The following is a 20,748-nucleotide window of genomic DNA, read 5'->3' as shown; positions in this document are numbered from 1 at the left end:
AATGTCATGACTGGACCATCAGATGGAACACAGTTCTGGGCATATCTGTGAGGATATCAACATTGTGAAAGGTCAGTGTGTAGGTACTGTACAAGCAATGAGTGTCCCTGCTAGAGTGACTATGAAAGGGAAATGACAGATGCATGAGAGGACCAGAATTCATCACTGTGCTTCCTCAATATGGACCCAGTGTGAAGAGCTTCCTCTTAGTCCTACAATTTCTTTTATACTACTCACATCTATGGTTTACCTGATGTAAGTAATTTACCACAATTGTGAGCCAAATAACCCCTGTCTAGCTTCCCCCCTCTGTAAATATCCTCCATGATACAGCAAGAATTGTCTTCCACACAATAAACAATCCCACACCCAGTGTCAGACGATGGGATGTATAATGCCAAGTATTTGTTTTGGGTATAGTATTAATTTAGGCACTCTATAGTTATTAAGAAGAGAGGGCATGCCATCATCTCATGCATCTCCTGCTTTTTACTAAAACTAACAGTCTTGGGATGTGGGAGCCTAAAAGTAAAGTGGAGAGCAGGCAGGTGGGCAAAGATCCCCACAGAGTCTTTAGTCACTTCTAAAATTGCCAATGTTTCTCCATGAGGAATTGACTTATCTCCACAGTTATTGTTGTTAAACTTTGTAAGAGTGGAAACTTTCATGTGGTTAGAGGAAAAGAAAGACCATTTCAATTCTGAAGTGTAAACTTCCTTTCAATCTTGTTTCTCATCTTTTTAACAATGATTAAAAACAGACACAGTGGGTGAATCTACTGCAACCACCACAGAAGGGGCTGGAACAAGCACCACTCTTCCTGCAAGCACTGAAGCCCCAGGTTCAGGTGAGACCTCTTTGCTTTTGGAGATGTCTCAATAGCTCATCCATACCCAGGCTGCCTCGGGTGATGTTCTAGAAATATCATGTGAATGTGTGAGTGAAATTCATGGCAGAGCAAGCGATGAAAGAATGTGTCTTCCCATGTTTGTCATTCAAATCCCTTCATATATCTGGGGTTTCGGGATTCATGTACATTTCAACATCCAAATTAATTGATTTCCCTCGAGAAATTAGTATGTTGTCAAATTAATTGATACCTTTAGAAAGAAGTTGTCATTAAATTTCTTTAGGGTAGATACTTTTCATAAGAGAAAAAAAAGAATTTTTGAATTCTTTGTCTTATTAAAATCTCACTTTTAATGTTCTTCATTGTCTTGTTAACTACAATAATCAGCAGGCACATCCAGTGCATCTTCTGGAACCACCTTGGGAGGGGCAGGGAGCAGCACCCATCAACCTGCAAGCACTGGAGCCCCAGGTTCAGGTAAGTCTCTTTAACCTTATCAGATGTCTCAACAGCTCATCCATTCCCATGCTGCCTCAGATGAGGGTCTGAATATTTGACTTGTATGTGTGAGCAAAATTCGTGGCATGGGAAGCAGTTTAGTAAACTTCATGGCATAGCAGATTGTATAAGATTTGTCTTCTCATGTCCATTTATATATATACAATATTGCCTGGAATTATATGTCGTCAATATGCATGGTTTCCTTCCTAGGGAGCACAGTTACATCCTAAGACCACACTACACTCTTTCCAACCTCCAGTTTATCCCCAGTCTCTACCAACAGCAAACTAGTTAAATAAAATGGAGGATGCTGTGGGGTGTCAGTTGTCAATGGGAGGGCTGAGTCTATCTCCATTCTTTTATATGTATTTGTAGGAATGACAAGTATGTTACATGGCTATAATCCTCAAGTGACAAATGAGAGGCTGCTTATATCACCATTTAATCATAAGAGAATATAGATATTACTTGTATATTTAGAGAAAACAAGCTAGCATTGGAAACATGGCTGCATATTAGTTGATGTTTCTCTTATCTTATCCTGCAATTAGTTTGCTGTTGTGTATTTTGGGGCAATGATGGGCCCTGATTCCTTCCTTGGAGCTTAAGGACTCTAACTTATGAGGGCTTAGGCTCACTATCTGGACTCTAAAGTAGCATTAAGTATGAAAATTCAGAGTTATGTCCTTGTTGAGGTTATTACCTCTGTTTTCTTATATGAAGAACCCAGGCAGAAATATATTTTAAAGACTCAGCTAGTTTCAGTAAGCATCTGAATACTGGATTCAATAAGATGAATATAAAGGAGGTGGACAATCATATCTCCATGCACAATCAAGTAAGCCCATCCAGGGGTCCTCCATATAATATGAAATTTACAAGGATTGAAGCAGCAATAAGAACTCTATGTAAATGAAGACACTAGACATCTTAGAATAGCGTGGTTTGCTGCTGCTTCATAGCTATGATATTGTGTTTCTTTAAAGCAACAACTGGGTCATCAGCTGGAACAACTAGATCCCCAGGCAGTGAGCCCACCTCTCCTGAAGTCAATGCAGGTGAGTTGAGGCTGTATCCTGGAGAGGCTGAATCTGTTTCCAATGTGGAGCATGGTTTGTCTATACTTTCTTCAGTTTGAAGAACTGCAGTTGAGACAGATGTCCTAATAAAAGTATAGGGAGACCTCATTGTTGACCCAACTGAAGATGAAGAGAGATGTTTTTAAAAAATGAAATGGAAATACGTGTCTTGAGAGATGCATCTAAGTAAAACTCTCCTGTGTGCTCTGATAAGGATGCTGAGCGATAATACACAACTCCAGTGTCTTACTATGAGACAAGTCAGTATTACTCCTTAATCCATATCCAACAGTCAATGAGTGCTCAGAAGGAAAGTCTGAGCAATGACCAATTTTGTGATGGCTTGATGAAGAGAGGAAAACAGAGGAGAATGTAGGAACATAAGGAAGATAGTTGAAAGATTAGCATCCAGTTTTCAGAAGATGGGATGTATATTGCCAAGTATTTGTTTTGGGTCTAGTATTAGTTGAGCCCTTCCATAGTTACTGAAAAGAAGGGACATGCCATCACCTCATGCATCTCATGCTTTTTTACTAAAACTAACAGTCTTGAGATGTGGGAGCCCAAAATTATAGTGGAAAGCAGTCAGGTGGGTAAAGATGCCCGTAGGGTCTCAATCACTTCTAAAATAGCCAACATTTATCTATGAAGAATTTGGGTTACTTCCATAATTTTTGTCTTTGAACTTTAAGAGAGTGGACATTTTCATGTGGTTAAAGGACAAGAAAGACTGATCCTGAAGTATAAACTCCCTTTCAATCTTGTTTCTCATCTTTTTTAACCGTGTTGAAAAACAGGCACAGCTGGTACATCTACTGCAACTACCTCGGGAGGGGCAGTGAGCAGCACCACTCTTCGTGCAAGCACTGCAGCCCCAGGTTCAGGTAAGACCTCTTTACTTTTGGAGATGTCTCAATAGCTCATCCATACCCATGCTGCCTCAGGTGATGGTCTAGAAACATCACCTGAATGTGTGAGTGAAAATTCATGGCAGAGCAATCAATGCAGGGATGTATTTTCCCACGTTTCATCATTCAAGTCCATTCATATATCTGGGTTTTCTGGATTCATATAAGTGTCTACATCCAAATTAATTAATTTCCTTTGAGAAATCAGTTTGTTGCCAAATTAACCGCTTTCCCTTAAGAAAAGAAATTGTCTTTAAAGTTCATGAAGGTAGATACTTTCATTACTTAAGAGGAAGAAAAGACTTTTAATTCTTATTCTTAGAAAAACCTCCTTTTCAATTTCCTTTCTCATCTTTTTTTAACCATAACAACTATTAGGCACAACAGGATCATCATCTGCAACAACATCTGTAGTCGCAGGGAGCAGTACCTCTCTACCTGCAAGTACAGGGAGCCCAGGTTCAGGTAAGACTCTTTAGCCTTTGCAGACATCTCAGCAGCACAACCATTCCCATTATGCCTCAGTGAGTATCTGGAAATTTGGCCTGTGAATGTGAATGCAATTCATGGCATGGGATGTGGTGAAAGAGTGTGTATTTACATATTTTATCATGCAAGTATGTTTGTATAACTAAGGATGTTTGGAATCATATGAGTCTCCAACATCCATGATTTCCTGTCCTAGGGAGCACAGTGACATCCACGGGCCACACTGCCTCCCCTCAAGCCTCCAGTCTGTCCCCAGCCTCTACCAGCAGTAAACCAGGTAAGTAAATTGGAGGAGGCTGTGAGGTGTCAGGTGTCAAATGGAGGGCTGAGTCTGTCTCCATTTCCTTACATGGGAATGTTGGAATAACAACTATATTTGAATGCTCTGAGTCCTCAAATATGATTTGGGGGACTGTTTCAATTCAGTATAATATACTTGGGAATGACAAGTATATTATAAGGCTATAAGTCCTCAGCTGATAAATGAGGGGCTGCTTATATCACCATTCATTCATAAGGGAATGCAGGGATTACTTGAACATTTAGAGAAAGAAGGCTAGCATCCGAAAGAAAATTGCATTATTTGATCTTTCTCTTTTCTAATACCTTGATTAGGTTGTGAAAGTGTACACTGGGGCAATTATGGGCATGATTCCTTCCTTGGAGCTAAAGGACACTGAGTCATGAGGGATAAGGCTTACCATCATGTATCTGAGTTAGCACCAAGTAGAAAAATTCTGAATTTCTTCTTTCTCTCAGTTATTAAATGTGTTTCCATACATGAAAGACTCAGTCAGAAATGTATTTTTAAGACCCAGTTGGTTTCTAAGTATCAGAGCACAGTAGTAACTTGTGTAAGAGCATAGCAGAGCCATGAGTGTAAGGGAAGCAGAGCCATGAATGTGAGCACAGCAGGACCATGAGTGTGAGCATGGCAGGACCATGAGTGTGAGCACAGCAGACCATGAGTGTGAGCACAGGAGGACCATAAGTGTGAGCACAGCAGGACCATTAATGTGAGCACAGCAGACCATGAGTGTGAGCACAGCAGGAACATGAGTGTGAGCACAGCAGACCATGAGTGTGAGCACAGCAGGAACATGAGTGGGAAGAGAACAGAAGCATTAGGCCAGGGAACCTCTCACTCTGATGTCCCAACAAGCACAGCAGAGCTCCTAATTTAGGCTTGAGGTGGGACCTAGATCAGCTGTCTCCAAGACTCAGATTGGGAAAGTGAGGGTAAGGAGAGGTGAACAAGGATGTCTTGAAGGAAGCAATGGCAAGAAGGAATGAGGGAATGATGCAGGGATTTCTTCCCTTACTGTTTAACCCTCAGGCACAAGTGGAGGAACAGGTGCAGTAGTGACTGGAGCCACTGTAGGAAGCACATCTGGAAGAGCAGGTGCTGAGGGACAGGGGAAGGTGACAGACAGGCAAGGAGGACAACTGAGAGCTTAGTGTACAGATCCCATCAATGACAAAAGTTTTCCAGGAGATTTGTCACCCCCTCAAGTATAATCCCAGCCTTCATTCGTTCATATAGTTTATTGTAGTATTTTTAATTCTCGCCATTGTTTTACTGTTTCATATTATATTTTCTGATTCTACTCCCTTAATTATTAAAAACACCCATGCAGATATTTAGACAGCTAATTATTTTTATTCTGCAACTTAACAGAGACAAATCTAGAATCCTCAGGCGTCACCACAACAACAGACAAAGGGAAAGAAAATACCACTGGCTCAGGATTCAGAGGAGGTAAGTCTCTGAATGACATAGTAAGTCAACTGGAAAAATGAAAAAAATAGTTTAATTAAATAATGATGTATTTACAATAACACTTCATAGATTCCCTGTTAACCTCACCCACATACCTTGGAAGTTAATCAACATTAATAGCTAGGTTATGACATTGCTTTAAGTAGACCCATTAGTAAATGTGTAAGATTCAAGAATCATTAGAATTCACATTATGGAGTTTCTCCCATTCTGTGTCTGTGGGTAAACTCTCACAGCCTCCCATCCCCAAGTAATAAAAGACAAAAAGAGCGTGCTTGTCCTTGGGAATATAGGATATGAAGTTGTGACTTAAGTATACTTTGCAAAAAAATTCATTAATAAAATAATTTGTTGAAAAATAGAATGTATATAGATGGCCTTAGGGTTACTATAGTTGTGAAGAAACACCATGACCAAGGCAACTTATAAAAGGAAACATTTAATTGTGGGCTTGCTTACAGTGTTAGAGGGTTAGTCACAGATCATCATAGCATTAAAAGTGGAAGGAGGTATGCAGCCATGGTGCTGTAATATAATCGAAGGCTAACATCCTAGTCTGTAGGCAGAACGTAGACAAAGAACTAAATTGTGGATGGCATGGCCTTTAGATACCTCACAGCCCAACCAGAGTCACACAGTGGCCCCAACATACCTTCTAAACCTTCCAAAACAGTTCTAAAAACTGTGGACCATTCTTGTTCCAATTATCAAACACAGAAACAATGTTTAAGAGATTAAGTAATCCAGTGTCCTCTAACTGATTGGAATTTTAAAGTGATATCCATGAACCCATATTCCTAAAGTCTGAATCAGGTTAGTGGCACCTTTGTTTATCAGGCACTAACAGTGGATGAGGAGGTAATGTGTAATTTGGTTCTAGGCTGAGAACAATCACTAGGTGTTTCTAACAGGAGTGATGTACTAAGGCCCAAACCTAGCTCATTCTTTTGGGAAAATATCCAACTGACACAGTGGGGGGTAGTGTTTCTCTATTGAAAAAGGCTTGGATTCTTATCAATTTTCTTTAATTCTTTTCTAATCTATATACATTGGCCAGACTTTTAAAACATAAATATAACACAGTTTGATTCTGTTATTGATCATTGACTCATGTGTTTAAGGAGTATAGGTGAATCTAGATACTTGAGTTAGATTTGTGACTGTGTTCTTAACCAATTCAGTAACCTGGCATGTGTCCTTGAATCACATCCAAACATATCTGAGGAACAATAAGTGCAGTTAGAGGAGATCTAAGCAATATAAATATTTTATTTGTTCTAGAGCATTTTCAATTGCTATTTACTCTTTAGTAGGTGAAGGTGGTCACACTGTTCAAATGCCTATTCAAGGCAACGCCAGCACACCCAGGCAACAAGGCTCTGCAGCCACCACTCTTGGAAGTTTAGGTAATTCTAAACATTCACTGGAGTGACTTAAATATGTCCAATCAGGAAAACATGAGTGCTGTGATGAACATGGTGGAAAGGGAGCCATGAAAGTTTGATTGCATTTCCCAGAATCCCTTTAAAAGCAGCAACACATTAGAATCACTGCTCTTGTTTGCCAGCTTCTACAGGGGCATCTGTGGGAACCACGTCAGGATCAGGCAAAGGAAGCTCACCTGGAACACCAGGCACTACAGCCACCACCTCTGTTACACTATCAGGTCAGACAGCATTTTTAGGGGCTGGGGTCAGCTCTTGGGTTTCCAAGGAGACCCACAAAGATGAAAGCATAAATTTGAATGGCCTAGGATATCTTGAAGGGCTTTATCCATAGACATCTCTAGCTGTTAAATCCCATTCTTGTTTCTATAGGAACAAGAGGAGAAACTAATGCAGCCACCACTGGAGTTGCTGAGGCGAGCACACCCAGAGGAACAGGTACTGAGGGGGTCAGCAGGGGGAAACTGAGGCAGGAGATTTGTGAACTTAGTGCTCATCATTTCGTCAGTGTATGGCTTCCTGGGGATTGTCTCTAGGTTTGCCATTTGCTGCCAATTGCTGTAGATATAAGAAAGAAACTGAAAACATTTGGGGTATTTATAATACTGTATGTGATAATGAATGGAATATAGAGAAACTCTTCTCTCCAGAAATGACAGATTATTTTAATAGAAGATACAAACAGAAAGGAAGAAGGAAAGAGGGAGGAATGGAGTTATGGGGATGAGGAAAGACAAGATTGGTACATTCTGACTATTAAATCATCTACCCCAATGCTTGTTTTCAATGGAAGAATATTCTAATGGATGGCACGAGCAATTAGAATCAAGGAATTTAACGAAATCAAGGGTATCATTCCATAGTGATGTTTGAAGGCAGGTTATTCCTTTATGTTTTTGTAATGAAGAAGGCATCTTAGCACTTTAAGAAAATATTTTATTATCTCTGGCTGACCTTTTCCCCATTGATCATTATCAGGTTCAACCAGGGCATCATCTGCATCAACCTCTGGAGCAGCAGGTGTCAGCACTCCTGGAGAAGCAGGCACTGTAGCCACAAGTTCTGGTGAGATTTGGTTCTCTGGGGTGATGGTTTAGCCAGGATTATCAGCGCCCTGCAAATAGTGTACTCACTTGTTCAAACTGACTCAATCTGGGTTGGAATGAAGGACTTAGGAGAGCCAGAGGGCAGTGCTGTTTTGGGTGACTGGAATTTTCATAAATATTTATAGCAGTGGTAGGAGGACCATGAAGATCATTAAGACTGCCAACCTGTTCTAGGTTCTAGGAACCATAAGTGTGCTCTAGGCCCCAGTAATCCAATCCAGGGCCCAGCATCTAGATCAAGCACAAGTTCTCTTAGCACAGTCTGGGAAAATTGTAGAGAGAGAGATGTCTGACCAAAGCATGTGAACAGAGTTCATTTACTGTGTGTAGAAGCTGATGTAGAATGACAAGGAATGGTTAGGGATCAGAGTTAGTTACAGTACTCCACAACATTACTGGTAAGAGTTTGGGGATGTTCGATGTGGTCATGATCTGCCTTGAGTTTGCACACGGTCATGGTGATATGAGGCCTCCTTACAACTTCTGATGCTATGGAATATGAGATGAAGACATGTGCAGTGCTACTTGGATATAAGAATCCAGTAGAGATATTTTTGGATTATTAATGTCAGAGCCTTGAACAATTTATTTAAATTAGAACGCTAACCAAAGCATTTTTAAGGATTTTTATTAATTCTTTAAGTAGTGTGTGTGCAGGTGGAGGGTTGAATGAGACTGTTGGTGCATTGCCCACAAAGGCGGATATGTGGATTCTCTTTTAACTAGAGTTAGAGGTGGTTGTTTGACACCCTAATGGGTCCTGGGTACCAAACTCAGGACCTCTTCAAGGGCAGGATTTGCTCAAAGCCACCTTAATGTATCTTGAGTCCCAATAAGTGTATATGTTTATTTATAAAATATTTTTAACTTACTGAATGTTTCATACAATGTGTTTTGATCATGCTTGCATCCTTCATTCCACATCCACTACCCCCTCACTACTCACCTAACATTGTGTAGTCTTGGTGCAGTCTGTGTCTTTTGCTGGTACATGATGTGCTGAGATACAAAACAGAGTGTATGCTCTTTGAGAAAAAACATGTACACACGAGGCCCTGGTATCTTTCTGTTGTCCATAGAGTTGTGTTGTCGCATAACAGTGTTCCCTTCTCTCATTACATTTAAACATTTTAAAGGATCAGTCTATGAGAAAGTGGGAAAATTAGATTGGTCTCTGGCACATATATTTTTATTCAGCTGGCACTAGATGCTTGAGTTTGGTTCTTGGATGTGTAGTATATAATAAAAGTGGCATACAGTAGGTCACTGAATTTTATCCAATCAACATGAACAATTTGATTGATGCAGAATACCTTTGCCAATAAACTATGTATATTTTTCAACGTGTTTAATGTTTTTATTTCCTCATCAATTGATGTAGGAGTTACCACTGGGCAAGTATCCACAGATGGGAAAGGCAGCACACCCAGGCAAGAAACTGGAGCCACCAGCCCAGGAACCTCAGGTAATTCCATACATGGAATGGAGTATCAAAAGAACTAGAAGTCATAGTAAAGTGATAAAAATATAGATCATTGAAAATGTGGTGGCATTTCCTAAGTGACCTTCAGATGACATCTCACAGTTAAATATACTTCTCTTGTTTGCCAGGTTCAACAAAGGGATCTGTGGAAACCTCCACAGTAGCAGGCGGGGGAAGCTCACCAGGAACACCAGGCACGGGGACCTCCAGCTCTGTTACACCATCAGGTCAGACAAGGCCTCTTTAGGGGATGTGGAGGACATAGCACATGGATTGGCCATAAATAGAGAGGACCAAAACCACTGTAGAATCTAAGCACATGTATTGTGGTGATAACTTGCTTGTACAGTAAAACCTGTCTGAAGGTCAAGGAATGGAGCCTGTCACTACCTAACTACAGAGGATTAGAGGTATTTATAGACAGAAAGGAAAAGAGGTAGCTGTGTATAAACAGGGTATGACCAGGGAGAAATGAGAACTCTCTTTCTTGTCTGCTGAGACCCAAAGGATGTAAGGTGTGGCAATGAATTCCTCACTCTTTGGTCCCTCTATATTTTCCTCTATATTTGATTGTGGGTTTTTATTTCTTAGACCAGTTAAGAATTCCATTTACATTGTATGGAATGATAAAAATGATAACCTGGGTTTAAGTAATAGTGCAGCTTTATCTGTGCATTAACTTGCATTCTCCTTCCCACAGGAACAGATGCAGCCACCACTGCAGCTCCTGGAACGAGCACATCTGGAGGAACAGGTACTGTAAGAGCTCAGCAGAGAGATGTCCTGCAGTAGACCTGTCATCTTAAGTAGTGCTTGAGATTTCATCACAGACAGTTCCCAGGGAAATAGTTCATGTGGTGTCAAGTATCCAAGGGATCAGCAATGTACCCTAAGTCATTGTTGATCATCTTAAAAGCAGGTCAGATTTCAGTTCAGAAAAATAAGGAACATAAAAGTATGCACTCTTACTCAACTACAACCTGGATGGAGAAAAAATAAACTATATGCAAAGATACTAGAACAGTAATAATTAATGCAGAAATAGAGTAGTTTATGTTACCAAGGTTAATGTGCGGCCTGTTTTAGAAAGAAAAATCACACCCTTTGATAGTTGAAACCTGAATTGTGTGTGTAGAAGGATTTTATTTCTGGCACATACATTGTTAATTTAGCAGAATACCAGGGATACCTGGTATGCTTCATTTATCTTAAAAAGTAGCTCTCCATGCTAGTGACTGTGGGAGTAATGATTGGTATGTTTCCATGTAGCTGATGTGACATCTATAGCCATTGCAGGTGTGAGAGCAACCTTATTTCAAGTTCCATCTACAAGTTGAATTCCCTGTGTGGTTTCTCAAACTAATGTTTTTCCATGATAGGCACACCCCAAGCATCTTCTGCAACAACCTCTGAAGCAGCTGTCAGCAGCAGCCCTGGGACAGGAAGCACTGGAGTCACAGGATCTGGTAAGTCCACAGAGATGCCTGGTCACGCAGAGACTCCATTACATGAAATGTTCTAGTAAGGAATGTGTTATTAAATGAGGTCCTAACTGGAACAGAATGAAGATAAAAGAAACTATTGTGGATATCCCTCTTCCCATAAACTCCCAACTATTCAGGGTTAACAGTGACGACAACACACACTTTGGACACTATCCATTTTTTGTTTGTTTCTATTTAGATTCTGCCAGGACCACCACTGCTGGTTCAGTGGCCACCACCAAACCATCCACCTCTGCCAGCACAGAACCAGGTAAGCAAATTGGAGAGTTCACTGTGTCTTCAGGTGTCAGATTCTTCTGATCATTATTCTCATTCCTTGGTACTTTACCATGCTGTAGAATAAGCAGTTAATATAAGAGACTGGGGTGAAGAAGTTCAACTGCTGATTAACAGTTGGTCTGTAACTGGGAGGGATGGAGTAGGTGTTCTCTAATCAGAGAAAAATGTGAAGACTCCTGGGACTGCCTGATTTCTTGTTTCAGGCAAATGATCCTCAGAAAGTGTAGTTTTCCTAATACAGGGTCAGACCTCGATGGTTCCTCCCTCAGTGTGGTTGATTTGTCATATCTTTAGTGGCTTTCATGTGTATCAGATGGTTATTGGGAGACTTGTTTAAGTTCTCATGGGCATTTTAAAAGTAAATAATTAGTTATGTACAAAACCATCGAGAAATGGAATATTAGCAGGTGAAATCAGAGCAGGTACTACTGACTACAGAAATGATACAGCCCTGTATTTAGGAAAAAGCAGAATTGTATGAAATCCCCCTTTCCACAGATGCTTGCACAGACCTGCTTCATCTCAGTAAAGTCTACTGCACACAGTAAAGATTCAGCATAAAGGACATAGTGTCAGAGTAACCCATATAACCTATGAAAATTCCAGAAAACCAAAGGTGTGGCGCACACCTTTAATCCCAGTGCATAACATATAAACAACAAAGGAATTGTGGGGTCTGTGTTAATAGTATTATATGCATGAACATGATCGCTCAATATTCAATGCTGAGAAATCAGAATGATTGCTGTTTCTTAAGGAACAACATTAATAGAATAAATGAATGGTAAGAATAGTATATTTTACCAAGTTCTGGAGTCTTACACTCGAGTTATGTTTGTGTGTAAACATGTCATTTTTAAGGAAAAAGGCAAACAGGCTTAGTAGTCCTTTCAGGATAATTTCTAACTTCAAAGAATCTCGGTCTCACATTTTCCACTGGTCAACAATAGGTACACCTGGAGCATCATCTGGATCCAGCCCTGGCTCAGCAGGTGTCAGTCCTCCTGGAGAAGCAAGCCCTGGAACCACAGCTTCAGGTGGGACACAATAGCCTGGGGTGATGGTTCAGCAGCTTCTCCCTGCTCCCTGCTGCACCTTCTCCTCCTTCTTTAACTGAATGACACTGCAGTGCTGAGAAGTGCTGGGGGAATCATAAACTTTCATTTTCATTTCCTAAATTTCTAAAATTTCCCCTTAAAAAAAGAAAAAGAAACAGGCTTCAATACCAATTTATTCTTGATTCTAGGAACCATAAACACTGCTAGACGCTCGACCACTGTGAGTCCTGAAACATCAACTAGACCAGTCACAACCTCTGCTAAGAGCAGTGCAGGTAAAGGAGAGAAAGAGCGATGTCTGACTTTCGTATGCATGGTGCCCATTTGCTATATGTGGTTATTCATTAACAATAGAAAGGAGTAGTAGGAAAATGATGCTATAATGGATACTGCATGGAAAGCTGAAATGACAGGGGTCGGTTAGGTCACATTGCTGTAGTTAGCCTGAGTATGCATATGGCTAGAGTGTTTTGAGAAATCCTTACAGTTTGCAAGGCTTTGGCTATTGAAATGTAAATATAACTTTTATAGAGGAATGGGGTAGGGGGGCATAAATAGAAGCCTCACTAGTGATAGTTTTAGACTATCTGTGTTAGAAAAAGTTTGAAGGGGGTCAATTAATTCCATTGTGCAATCTCACTTCAGAAGCACTGATCTCAGCATAGGAACATTACTACATAGATAAATTGTAAGCTAACATGCGGTCCTTATATAATGGAGCACACACAATTATCCTGAGATGTGAAATCAAAGAGCAGATTTGGCATGGTGTGGTTTACCAGAGGTCCTAATATCCATTTCCTGTTTACTCTGAAAGGGACCACTGCACCATCAGCTGGTGAAACAACTACAGCCTCTAACAGTCAATCAACCCAGCCTGGAGAACAACCAGGTGAGCAGGTGGTGTGCAGAAGAGTGGAGTCATCACCCTGTCCTCACTTAAAGCCCAGTAGATGCATCAGATATATAGACATCTGGTTGACCCAATCATGGATCCTTAACTGCGTTGGTGTAAAAACCGTGCTGAGAGAGAAAACTAACATATTTGAAATTATCATAGTAGAATAATAGCTTAGGAAACTCCAGAAAGATATTTATTACATTCATCTAGTATATTATTCTGTAAGAGTAATAAGATGAAAATTAGGGCCCAACCACTGGTAATCTGTTCATTCAAACTTTACTGAGAACTTCTTTTGGTGATTTCTCAGGCTCTGCTGGATCACCAACTTCTCTCACGTCCTCAGTGGGAACTGCAGGCACCACAGCACCCCTGCACTCCAGTCTCACCAGTTCTGGGACCACAAAAGGTAAACTAGTTGTGAATGTGAATCCTTACTAATCCTATTATAGGTAAACGCTGAATAGATATTTTTTCCTGATATGCAATGCCAGGCTTAGTTATTCCTTATATTAATTGAATGATAGTATCTTTGCTCTATAAAATATACATTAATGTATCATGTTCCTTGAATGTTGGAAATGCTCATGTAGATTATGTAGCTATTAGTTATTTTCATCTTATCAGAGACAACTCTAGAATTTTCAGATGTAGTGAGAGCAACAGCCAATAAGAAAGAATACCAAGAACTCAGCAGGTATGCAGTCATGGTGCTGCAGCAGTAGCTGAGGACTTACCACCTGCTCCATAGGCAGAAGGTAGAGAAATAATCAAATTGAGCCTGTCATGGGCTTTAGATATTTCATAGCTCCATCCCAGTCACACATCTCCTCAACAGATCATACTTCTCCATCAAGTTAAATATCTTCCAACAAAGCCATATCTCCTAATCCTTCCAAAAGAGTTCAATAAATAGGGAACAAGTGTTCAAATACATGAGCATGTGAAGATCATTCTCATTTAAATTGTCACACACAGGAATACACTTCAAGGGAATTAGTAATCCAGCATCTTTAAGAGATTGTAACTTTAAAGTGTTAGCACAGAAAAATTTTCTTAATTCTGAGTCAGAGATACTGGGGCCTCAAGAAGAAATGAGTCCATTGTGCCCTTTGGTTATCAGGCAATTTCAGTGGAGATAAGTGGGAGAGGCAAAGTTAGGTCCTCGGGTGATAGGGATCCCACACTGCTTCTTACAGGAGTAATGTACTGAGGTGTAAAACAGACAACCCACTCCAGGGAAAACATCAGATGACATGGTGGAGTGTGGCTTTTCTGTTGAAAAAAAGACTCTGTTTGGACTTGAGTCTTCCTTAAATTTTTTTCACTTCCCTTTACCTTGACCACAATAGCAAAGCATAAATCTATAACAGCTTGAGACTTTGTCCATGTGTTTAAGAAGGCAAGCCAGAGATACATGCTTATGTTTGACATTTGAATATGGCCTTAGCCAGCACAGTGAACTGGTGTATGTACGGGAATCACTTCAAATCAACAGGACCAAGAATGCCAGATAGGGAGGATCTAAACAACAGGAATTGTTTCATTTGTGACTAGGGCATCGTCAATCACAATTATCTCATTATTAGGCCAAGGAAGTTCCACTGTGTCAACGTCTACTCAAGGAGAAGGCAGCACACCCAGGGAACAAGGCACTGCAAGCCCAGGATCCTCAGGTATTTCAAACGTGCACCTCAGTGCCTTCAATGTGTCCACCCAGGAAAACATGACTATTGTGGTGAACATGGTGGAAAGGCAGGGCATTGAAGGTTTGATTGCCTTTTCCAGAATCCCTTTAAAGGCAGCAATACATGAGAATCACTGCTCTTGTTTGCCAGGTTCAACAGGGACATCTGTAGGAACCACCTCAGGAACAGGAAAAGAAAGCTCACCTGCAAGGCCAGGCACAGCCACCTCCAGCCCTGTTACACCATCAGGTCAGATAAGACCTCTTTAGGGGATGTGGAGGGCAAAGCACATTGTTTGGTGGTAGGACAGACCCAGGACCAAATCCACCGTAGAATCTAAACCCAAGTATGGAATGATAACCTGTGTTTAAATAATAGCATAGCTTTATCTGCATGTTAACCTCCATTCTCCTTCCCATAGGAACAAGAGCAGGAACAGATGCAGCCACCACTGCAGCTCCTGGTGCAGCAACAGGTACTGTGGGAGCTCAGCAGAGGGACGTCTAGCAGTAGACCTGTCATCTTAAGTAGTGCTTGGGATTTCATCAGAGACAGTTCCCTGGGAAATATGACCATTGTTCATGTGGTGTCAAGTGTCCAAGAGATAAGCAATGTACCCAAAATTGTTGTTGTTCATCTTAAAAGCAGTTCAATTTCAGTTCAGCAAAGGAAGTAATGTATAAGTGTGCACTCTCACTCAACCACAACCTGGAAAGAGAAAACATAAACTATATATAGAGACACAAGAACAGGAATAATTCTTCATAAATGAGGTGGTGTATGATGCCAAGATTTTCATGCAAGGACTGTTCTAGAAAGATAAATCACAGGCATGTAGAGTTTAAACTTGAATTGTGTATGTAGAAGTATTTATTACTGACACATACATTGCTAATTATTAGAGTACCATGAATAGCTGGTTAACTTCATTTATGTTGAAAATTGGCTCTTTGTATCTGATGCAACATTTATAGTAATTGCAGATGTGAGAGCAAACTTATTTCAAGTTCCATCTACAAGTTGAATTCCCTGTGTGGTTTCTCAAGCTAACATTTTTCCATGGTAGGCACACCCCAAGCATCCTCTGCAACAACCTCTGAAGCATCTGTCAGCAGCAGCCCTGGGGCAGGAAGCACTGGAGCCCCAGGTTCCGGTAAGTCCTCAGAGATGCCTGGTGACTAAGAAACCCCTACACATGAAATGTTATAATAAGGGCTCAGTTATTAAATGAGGGCCTAACTGGGACAGAATGAGGATTAAAGAAACTAATGTGGATATGCCTTTTCCCATAAACTCCCAACTATTCAGGGTAAACTGTGATGACAACACACACTTTGAACACCACCCATTTTTTGTTTGTTCCTATTTAGAGTCTGCCAAGACCACCACTGCTGGTTCAGTGGCCACCACCAAACCATCCACATCTGCCAGCACAGAACCAGGTAAGCAAATGGGATAATCGACTGAGTCCCATTCCTTAGGACTCCACCATGCTGAAGAAAAAAATGTGATATAGCAGACTGGGGTGAAGAAGCTCAATTGCTGATCTATATGTGGTCTGTAACTGGGGGAGGGATGAGTTAGGTGTTCTCTAATCAGAGAAAAATGCAAAGAATCCTGGGCCTGCCTGATTCCATCTTTCAAGTAAATGATAATCAGAAGAGCACTTTTCCTAATACAGGATCAGACCTAGATGGTTCCTCCCTCAGTGTGGTTGATTTGTCATATCTCTAGTCTTTTAAAAGTGGCTTTCATGTGTATTGTGTTGCTATTGGAATGTCTAACTGCTTACCTGTTTGTTAAATTTCTCATGTGCCTATTTAAAGATAGGTAATTTTTTATGTGCCACATCATAGAGAAATGAAATATTAGCAGGTGTAATCAGAGCAGGTACCAGTGAAGTTAGAAGTGATATAGCCTTGTACTCAAGAAAAAGCAGGAATTGTGAAATGCCCCTTTCCGTAGATGCTTGCACAGACTGCTTCTTGCTTCACTTCAACAAGTCTACTTCACACAGGAAAGAGTCAGCTCAAAGGGGCTAACTGTCAGAGGAAAATTCAAGAAGAACAACCAGGGCCACATCAAAACATCTTAAAAATGTGGTCATCTGGGACCATGTCATTCCAAAATTGTGCTTGACATATATATATATATATATATATATATATATATATTATGACTTTTTAAATTTTTCCATTATTTAATCTCATTTTTTAAATTTGTGTTACAAAGTCTCTGGTGTTCAGAGCACCCGTCTCCTGCAGATGGAAATCTTTATGAACTATTGTTTCCTGAACATAATTTGAGTAACAGAGGTTTGTAGAAAGCATAGGCCTAGGCTGCTTGGGGTTGGTTTTCAGTATGACTGTACACCAATGTGTACCAGGGCTGTGTATTTTCTTTTTTCTACGTCTGATAAAACTGAACAATAGTATTTTGTGCCTGGGGTATTGATAGAATACTCTAAGGGGTTATTACACGTGTCATGACTTTTTTATTTTTGTTTTTTTGGTGTTTTTGTTGTTGTTGTTGATTTTCTTGGTTTGTTTGTTTTGTTTGTTTTCAAGCCAGGGGTTCTCTGTGTAGCTTTGGTGACTGTCCTTAAACTCCTTCTATAAACCACACTGGCTTTGAACTCACAGAGATTCACCTGCTTCTGCCTCTTGTGAACTGGGATTAAATACATGTGCCACCACTGCCTGGCACATTTAGCACAATTTTAAATGCCACTTAATTTTTAATTGGTGACAGCAGGTCCCACCACATCCTCACCTAGTGGTAATCAAGGAAGCACATCCAGGGAACACAGCTCTGCAGTTCGCAGCCCACCACGGCCTGTGCATCGGTGCCTATGATGAGAAAGTGTCACAGGAGAACTGTAGGAAATATTCTGATAGTGCACAGGGTTGTAATTGTGTTGACCATTATTAGTATTACCAGAGAGGAATGAGTACATATTGAAACTCCTACTGCCCAGGTTACAGGGCCAAAGTGAGTGTAACTGGTAGCCTGAACAACAATCTTTTAGGCAGAGCAGGACTATAAGTATGAACATAGCACCACCATTAGTGTGAGCACAGCAGGAACATTAGTGTAAACATAGCATGACCATGAATGTGAGCACATCAGGACCATGGGTAGGAATGTGAGGGTAAAGAAACATAATCAAGGACTAGTGTGAGTGAACTAATGGTGTAAAGGAACGATTAAATGTCCTGAAGATTGCTTTCTTTTCTGTTTAATGACTAAGCAATGTTCACCCCACAGGCACAAGTAGAGGAGCAGGCACACCTATTTTGGGAGCCACTGTAGGAAGTACATCTGGAAGAACAGGCAATGGGGGTGCAGGGGCAGGTGACAGGGAAGAATTCCACCAATGATAAAAGTTTTCATGGAGATTTTTCACATTGTGATACCACGTATATATACTATTTTTAAAGAAAAATGTAAACAGGCTTAAGATTAATTTCCACAAAATTTAGAACTTCAAAGAATCTCAGTCTAACATTCGTTCCCTTGATCACCAAGGCTCACCTGGGCCATCATCTGGAACCAGCCCTGGTACAGCAAGTGTCAGCACTCGAGGAGAATCAAGCACTGGAACCACAGTTTCAGGTGGGAGACAATAGGCTGGGGTGATGATGCAACAGCTCCTTCCCATGCCCAGTCGAATGGAGAGCTCCCTTGTCCTCCTAGGGTTTAACTGAATGAGACTGCAGTGCTGAGAAGTACTGGGGAAATCATAACTTTCCACTTTCATTTCCTCAATTTTTAAAGTATTCCCAATAAACTAGAAAAACAACCAGGTCCTCAACTATCAATTTGTTTTTCTTTCTAGGAACCATTAACACTGAAGGCGGCTCCACCACTGTGAGTCCTGCAACATCGACTAGAGCGGTCACAACCTCTGGTAGGAGCAGTACAGGTAAAGGAGAGAAAGAGAGAGATGTATGAGTTGGGTGTGCATGGAGCCCATTTTATGTATGTGGTTATTGGTTCTCAACAGAAAGGAGTAGTAGGAAACTGATGTCATAAGGGATACTACATGAGAAGCCAAAATGACAGGTGGGATAGGTGATATTGCTGTAGGTGATCTGAAGGTTCATTTGGCCACAGAGTTTTGGAATTCCTTACACCTTATGAGGTTTTGGCTATTGAAGAAGGAATATGCTTTCTAATGGGGTATATAGAGAAGAAACACTAGAGATAGGTTTGTAATATTAATGGAGAGACCTTAAGATCCATTGAGCTTGTATCTATCTGTTTTAGAAAGAGTTTGAAAGGGCTCAGTTTATTCGTGTGCAACCTCAGCTCAGAAACACTGAGGTCAGCTTATGAACATTAAATGTGTAAATAATTCAAGCTAAAATGTATCTAATAAGCATTGGATCAAAGAAAATTAATATAAAAACTGTATCTACTTTATGATCAAATGTTGGTAATGCTGAGAAGGAAATGAAGAAGTGAAATTGAATATATTAAGGAGATGTGAAATCAGAGAGTAGATTTGGCATGGTGTGGTTTATCAGAGATCCAATGTCCATTTCCTGTTTACTCTGAAAGGGAACGCCGCATCATCAGCTGGTGAAACAACTACAGCCTCTAGCAGTCAATCAACCCAGCCTGGAGAACAACCAGGTGAGCAGGTGGTGTTCAGAAGTGTGGAGTCATCACCCTGTTTCTCACTTAAAGTACAGTGGCTGCATTAGATATATGGACATCTGGTTGACCCAATCCCAGACCCTTAATTGTATCTATGTAACAACAGTGTCAGAAGAGAAAGCTAACATATTTGAGACTATGATAGTAGAATAATAGTTTAGGAAATCCAATCTGACATTTACTACATTGACCTATTATATTTTCTGTAGGAAGAATAAAATGAAAAGTAGGGGCCCCACCATTGGTAACCAAGTTCATCCAAACTTTTAATAAGAAGTCTCTCTCGTGTTTGCTCAGGCTCTGCTGGAACACCAGTTGCTCTCACCTCCTCAGTGGGAACTTCAGGAACCACAGCACCCTTGGATTCCAGCCTCACCAGTTCTGGGACCACAGAAGGTAAACTAGTTGTGAATGACAATCCTGACCAAAGTCTGTTATATGTCAAAATTGAACATACTTTTTCTAATATGCAATGACAAGATTAGTTATTCCTTATTTGATTGAAATTTAATATCTTTAATCTTTCATATCTCCTTTAATTTATCATGTTATCATTTTTGCACATCCTTCCTTGAGTGTTGAAATTGCTCATATAAATTGTGTAATTGTGTTTTCTGCACCTTGTTAGAGACAAGTCTAGAATTCTCAGATGTAGTGATAGCAATAGAAAAGAAAAGAAAATACTAATGACCCTGCATTTAGAGAAAGATTACAAATCAAGTGAACAGGAAAATACTAAACAAAATATATTAGTACAATATTGACCTACCTACTTGACATGTCAGAGTTCCCTTATTAAGATCACACTAGGACCTTATAAGTTAGTCAACATTAATTGATAGGTGATGTTATTTCTGTGACTTGAGATAGTAGTATATAAAAGTGTAAAAGCCGCATTAGAATTCACATTCTGAATGCTCCCACTTTCTGTGATCTGTGAGTAAAAAGCTCAGTCAAGAAAAGAAAATGTGCTCATTCTTAAGAATATGGACTTTCCAGACTCTTCACTAGAAA

General features: G+C 40.3%; 1 protein-coding gene across 14 annotated transcripts in view; it reads left to right on the top strand.

The window, feature by feature from the left end:
• The window catches only part of Muc19 (mucin 19, oligomeric), a 154,201-nt gene that overhangs the window by 65,962 nt on the left and 67,491 nt on the right, over positions 1-20,748 (top strand). For 10 of the 14 annotated variants that reach the window (XM_040753942.1, XM_040753946.1, XM_040753941.1 and 7 more), the window contains 29 exons: positions 761-847; positions 1,238-1,327; positions 2,338-2,409; positions 3,228-3,314; positions 3,717-3,803; positions 4,024-4,104; positions 5,506-5,586; positions 6,918-7,013; positions 7,175-7,273; positions 7,425-7,490; positions 8,031-8,117; positions 9,540-9,623; positions 9,770-9,868; positions 10,342-10,395; positions 11,021-11,107; positions 11,325-11,396; positions 12,376-12,462; positions 12,672-12,758; positions 13,301-13,375; positions 13,695-13,793; positions 14,974-15,060; positions 15,223-15,321; positions 15,494-15,547; positions 16,139-16,225; positions 16,443-16,514; positions 18,601-18,687; positions 18,911-18,997; positions 19,636-19,710; positions 20,032-20,130. In XM_040753942.1, coding sequence (XP_040609876.1) covers positions 761-847; positions 1,238-1,327; positions 2,338-2,409; positions 3,228-3,314; positions 3,717-3,803; positions 4,024-4,104; positions 5,506-5,586; positions 6,918-7,013; positions 7,175-7,273; positions 7,425-7,490; positions 8,031-8,117; positions 9,540-9,623; positions 9,770-9,868; positions 10,342-10,395; positions 11,021-11,107; positions 11,325-11,396; positions 12,376-12,462; positions 12,672-12,758; positions 13,301-13,375; positions 13,695-13,793; positions 14,974-15,060; positions 15,223-15,321; positions 15,494-15,547; positions 16,139-16,225; positions 16,443-16,514; positions 18,601-18,687; positions 18,911-18,997; positions 19,636-19,710; positions 20,032-20,130 — 2,424 coding nt within the window. The remainder of the gene's footprint in view (positions 1-760; positions 848-1,237; positions 1,328-2,337; positions 2,410-3,227; positions 3,315-3,716; positions 3,804-4,023; positions 4,105-5,505; positions 5,587-6,917; positions 7,014-7,174; positions 7,274-7,424; positions 7,491-8,030; positions 8,118-9,539; positions 9,624-9,769; positions 9,869-10,341; positions 10,396-11,020; positions 11,108-11,324; positions 11,397-12,375; positions 12,463-12,671; positions 12,759-13,300; positions 13,376-13,694; positions 13,794-14,973; positions 15,061-15,222; positions 15,322-15,493; positions 15,548-16,138; positions 16,226-16,442; positions 16,515-18,600; positions 18,688-18,910; positions 18,998-19,635; positions 19,711-20,031; positions 20,131-20,748) is intronic. The other 4 variants (XM_040753948.1, XM_040753951.1, XM_040753950.1 and 1 more) reach the window with 4 other exon arrangements.

The sequence above is a fragment of the Mesocricetus auratus genome, unplaced genomic scaffold (assembly GCF_017639785.1).
Source record: "Mesocricetus auratus isolate SY011 unplaced genomic scaffold, BCM_Maur_2.0 Super-Scaffold_100010, whole genome shotgun sequence".
In the NCBI taxonomy this organism is placed as follows: Eukaryota; Metazoa; Chordata; class Mammalia; order Rodentia; family Cricetidae; genus Mesocricetus; species Mesocricetus auratus.
Note: the sequence above shows the minus strand (reverse complement) of the source record. Positions and strands in the feature narration are given on the sequence as shown.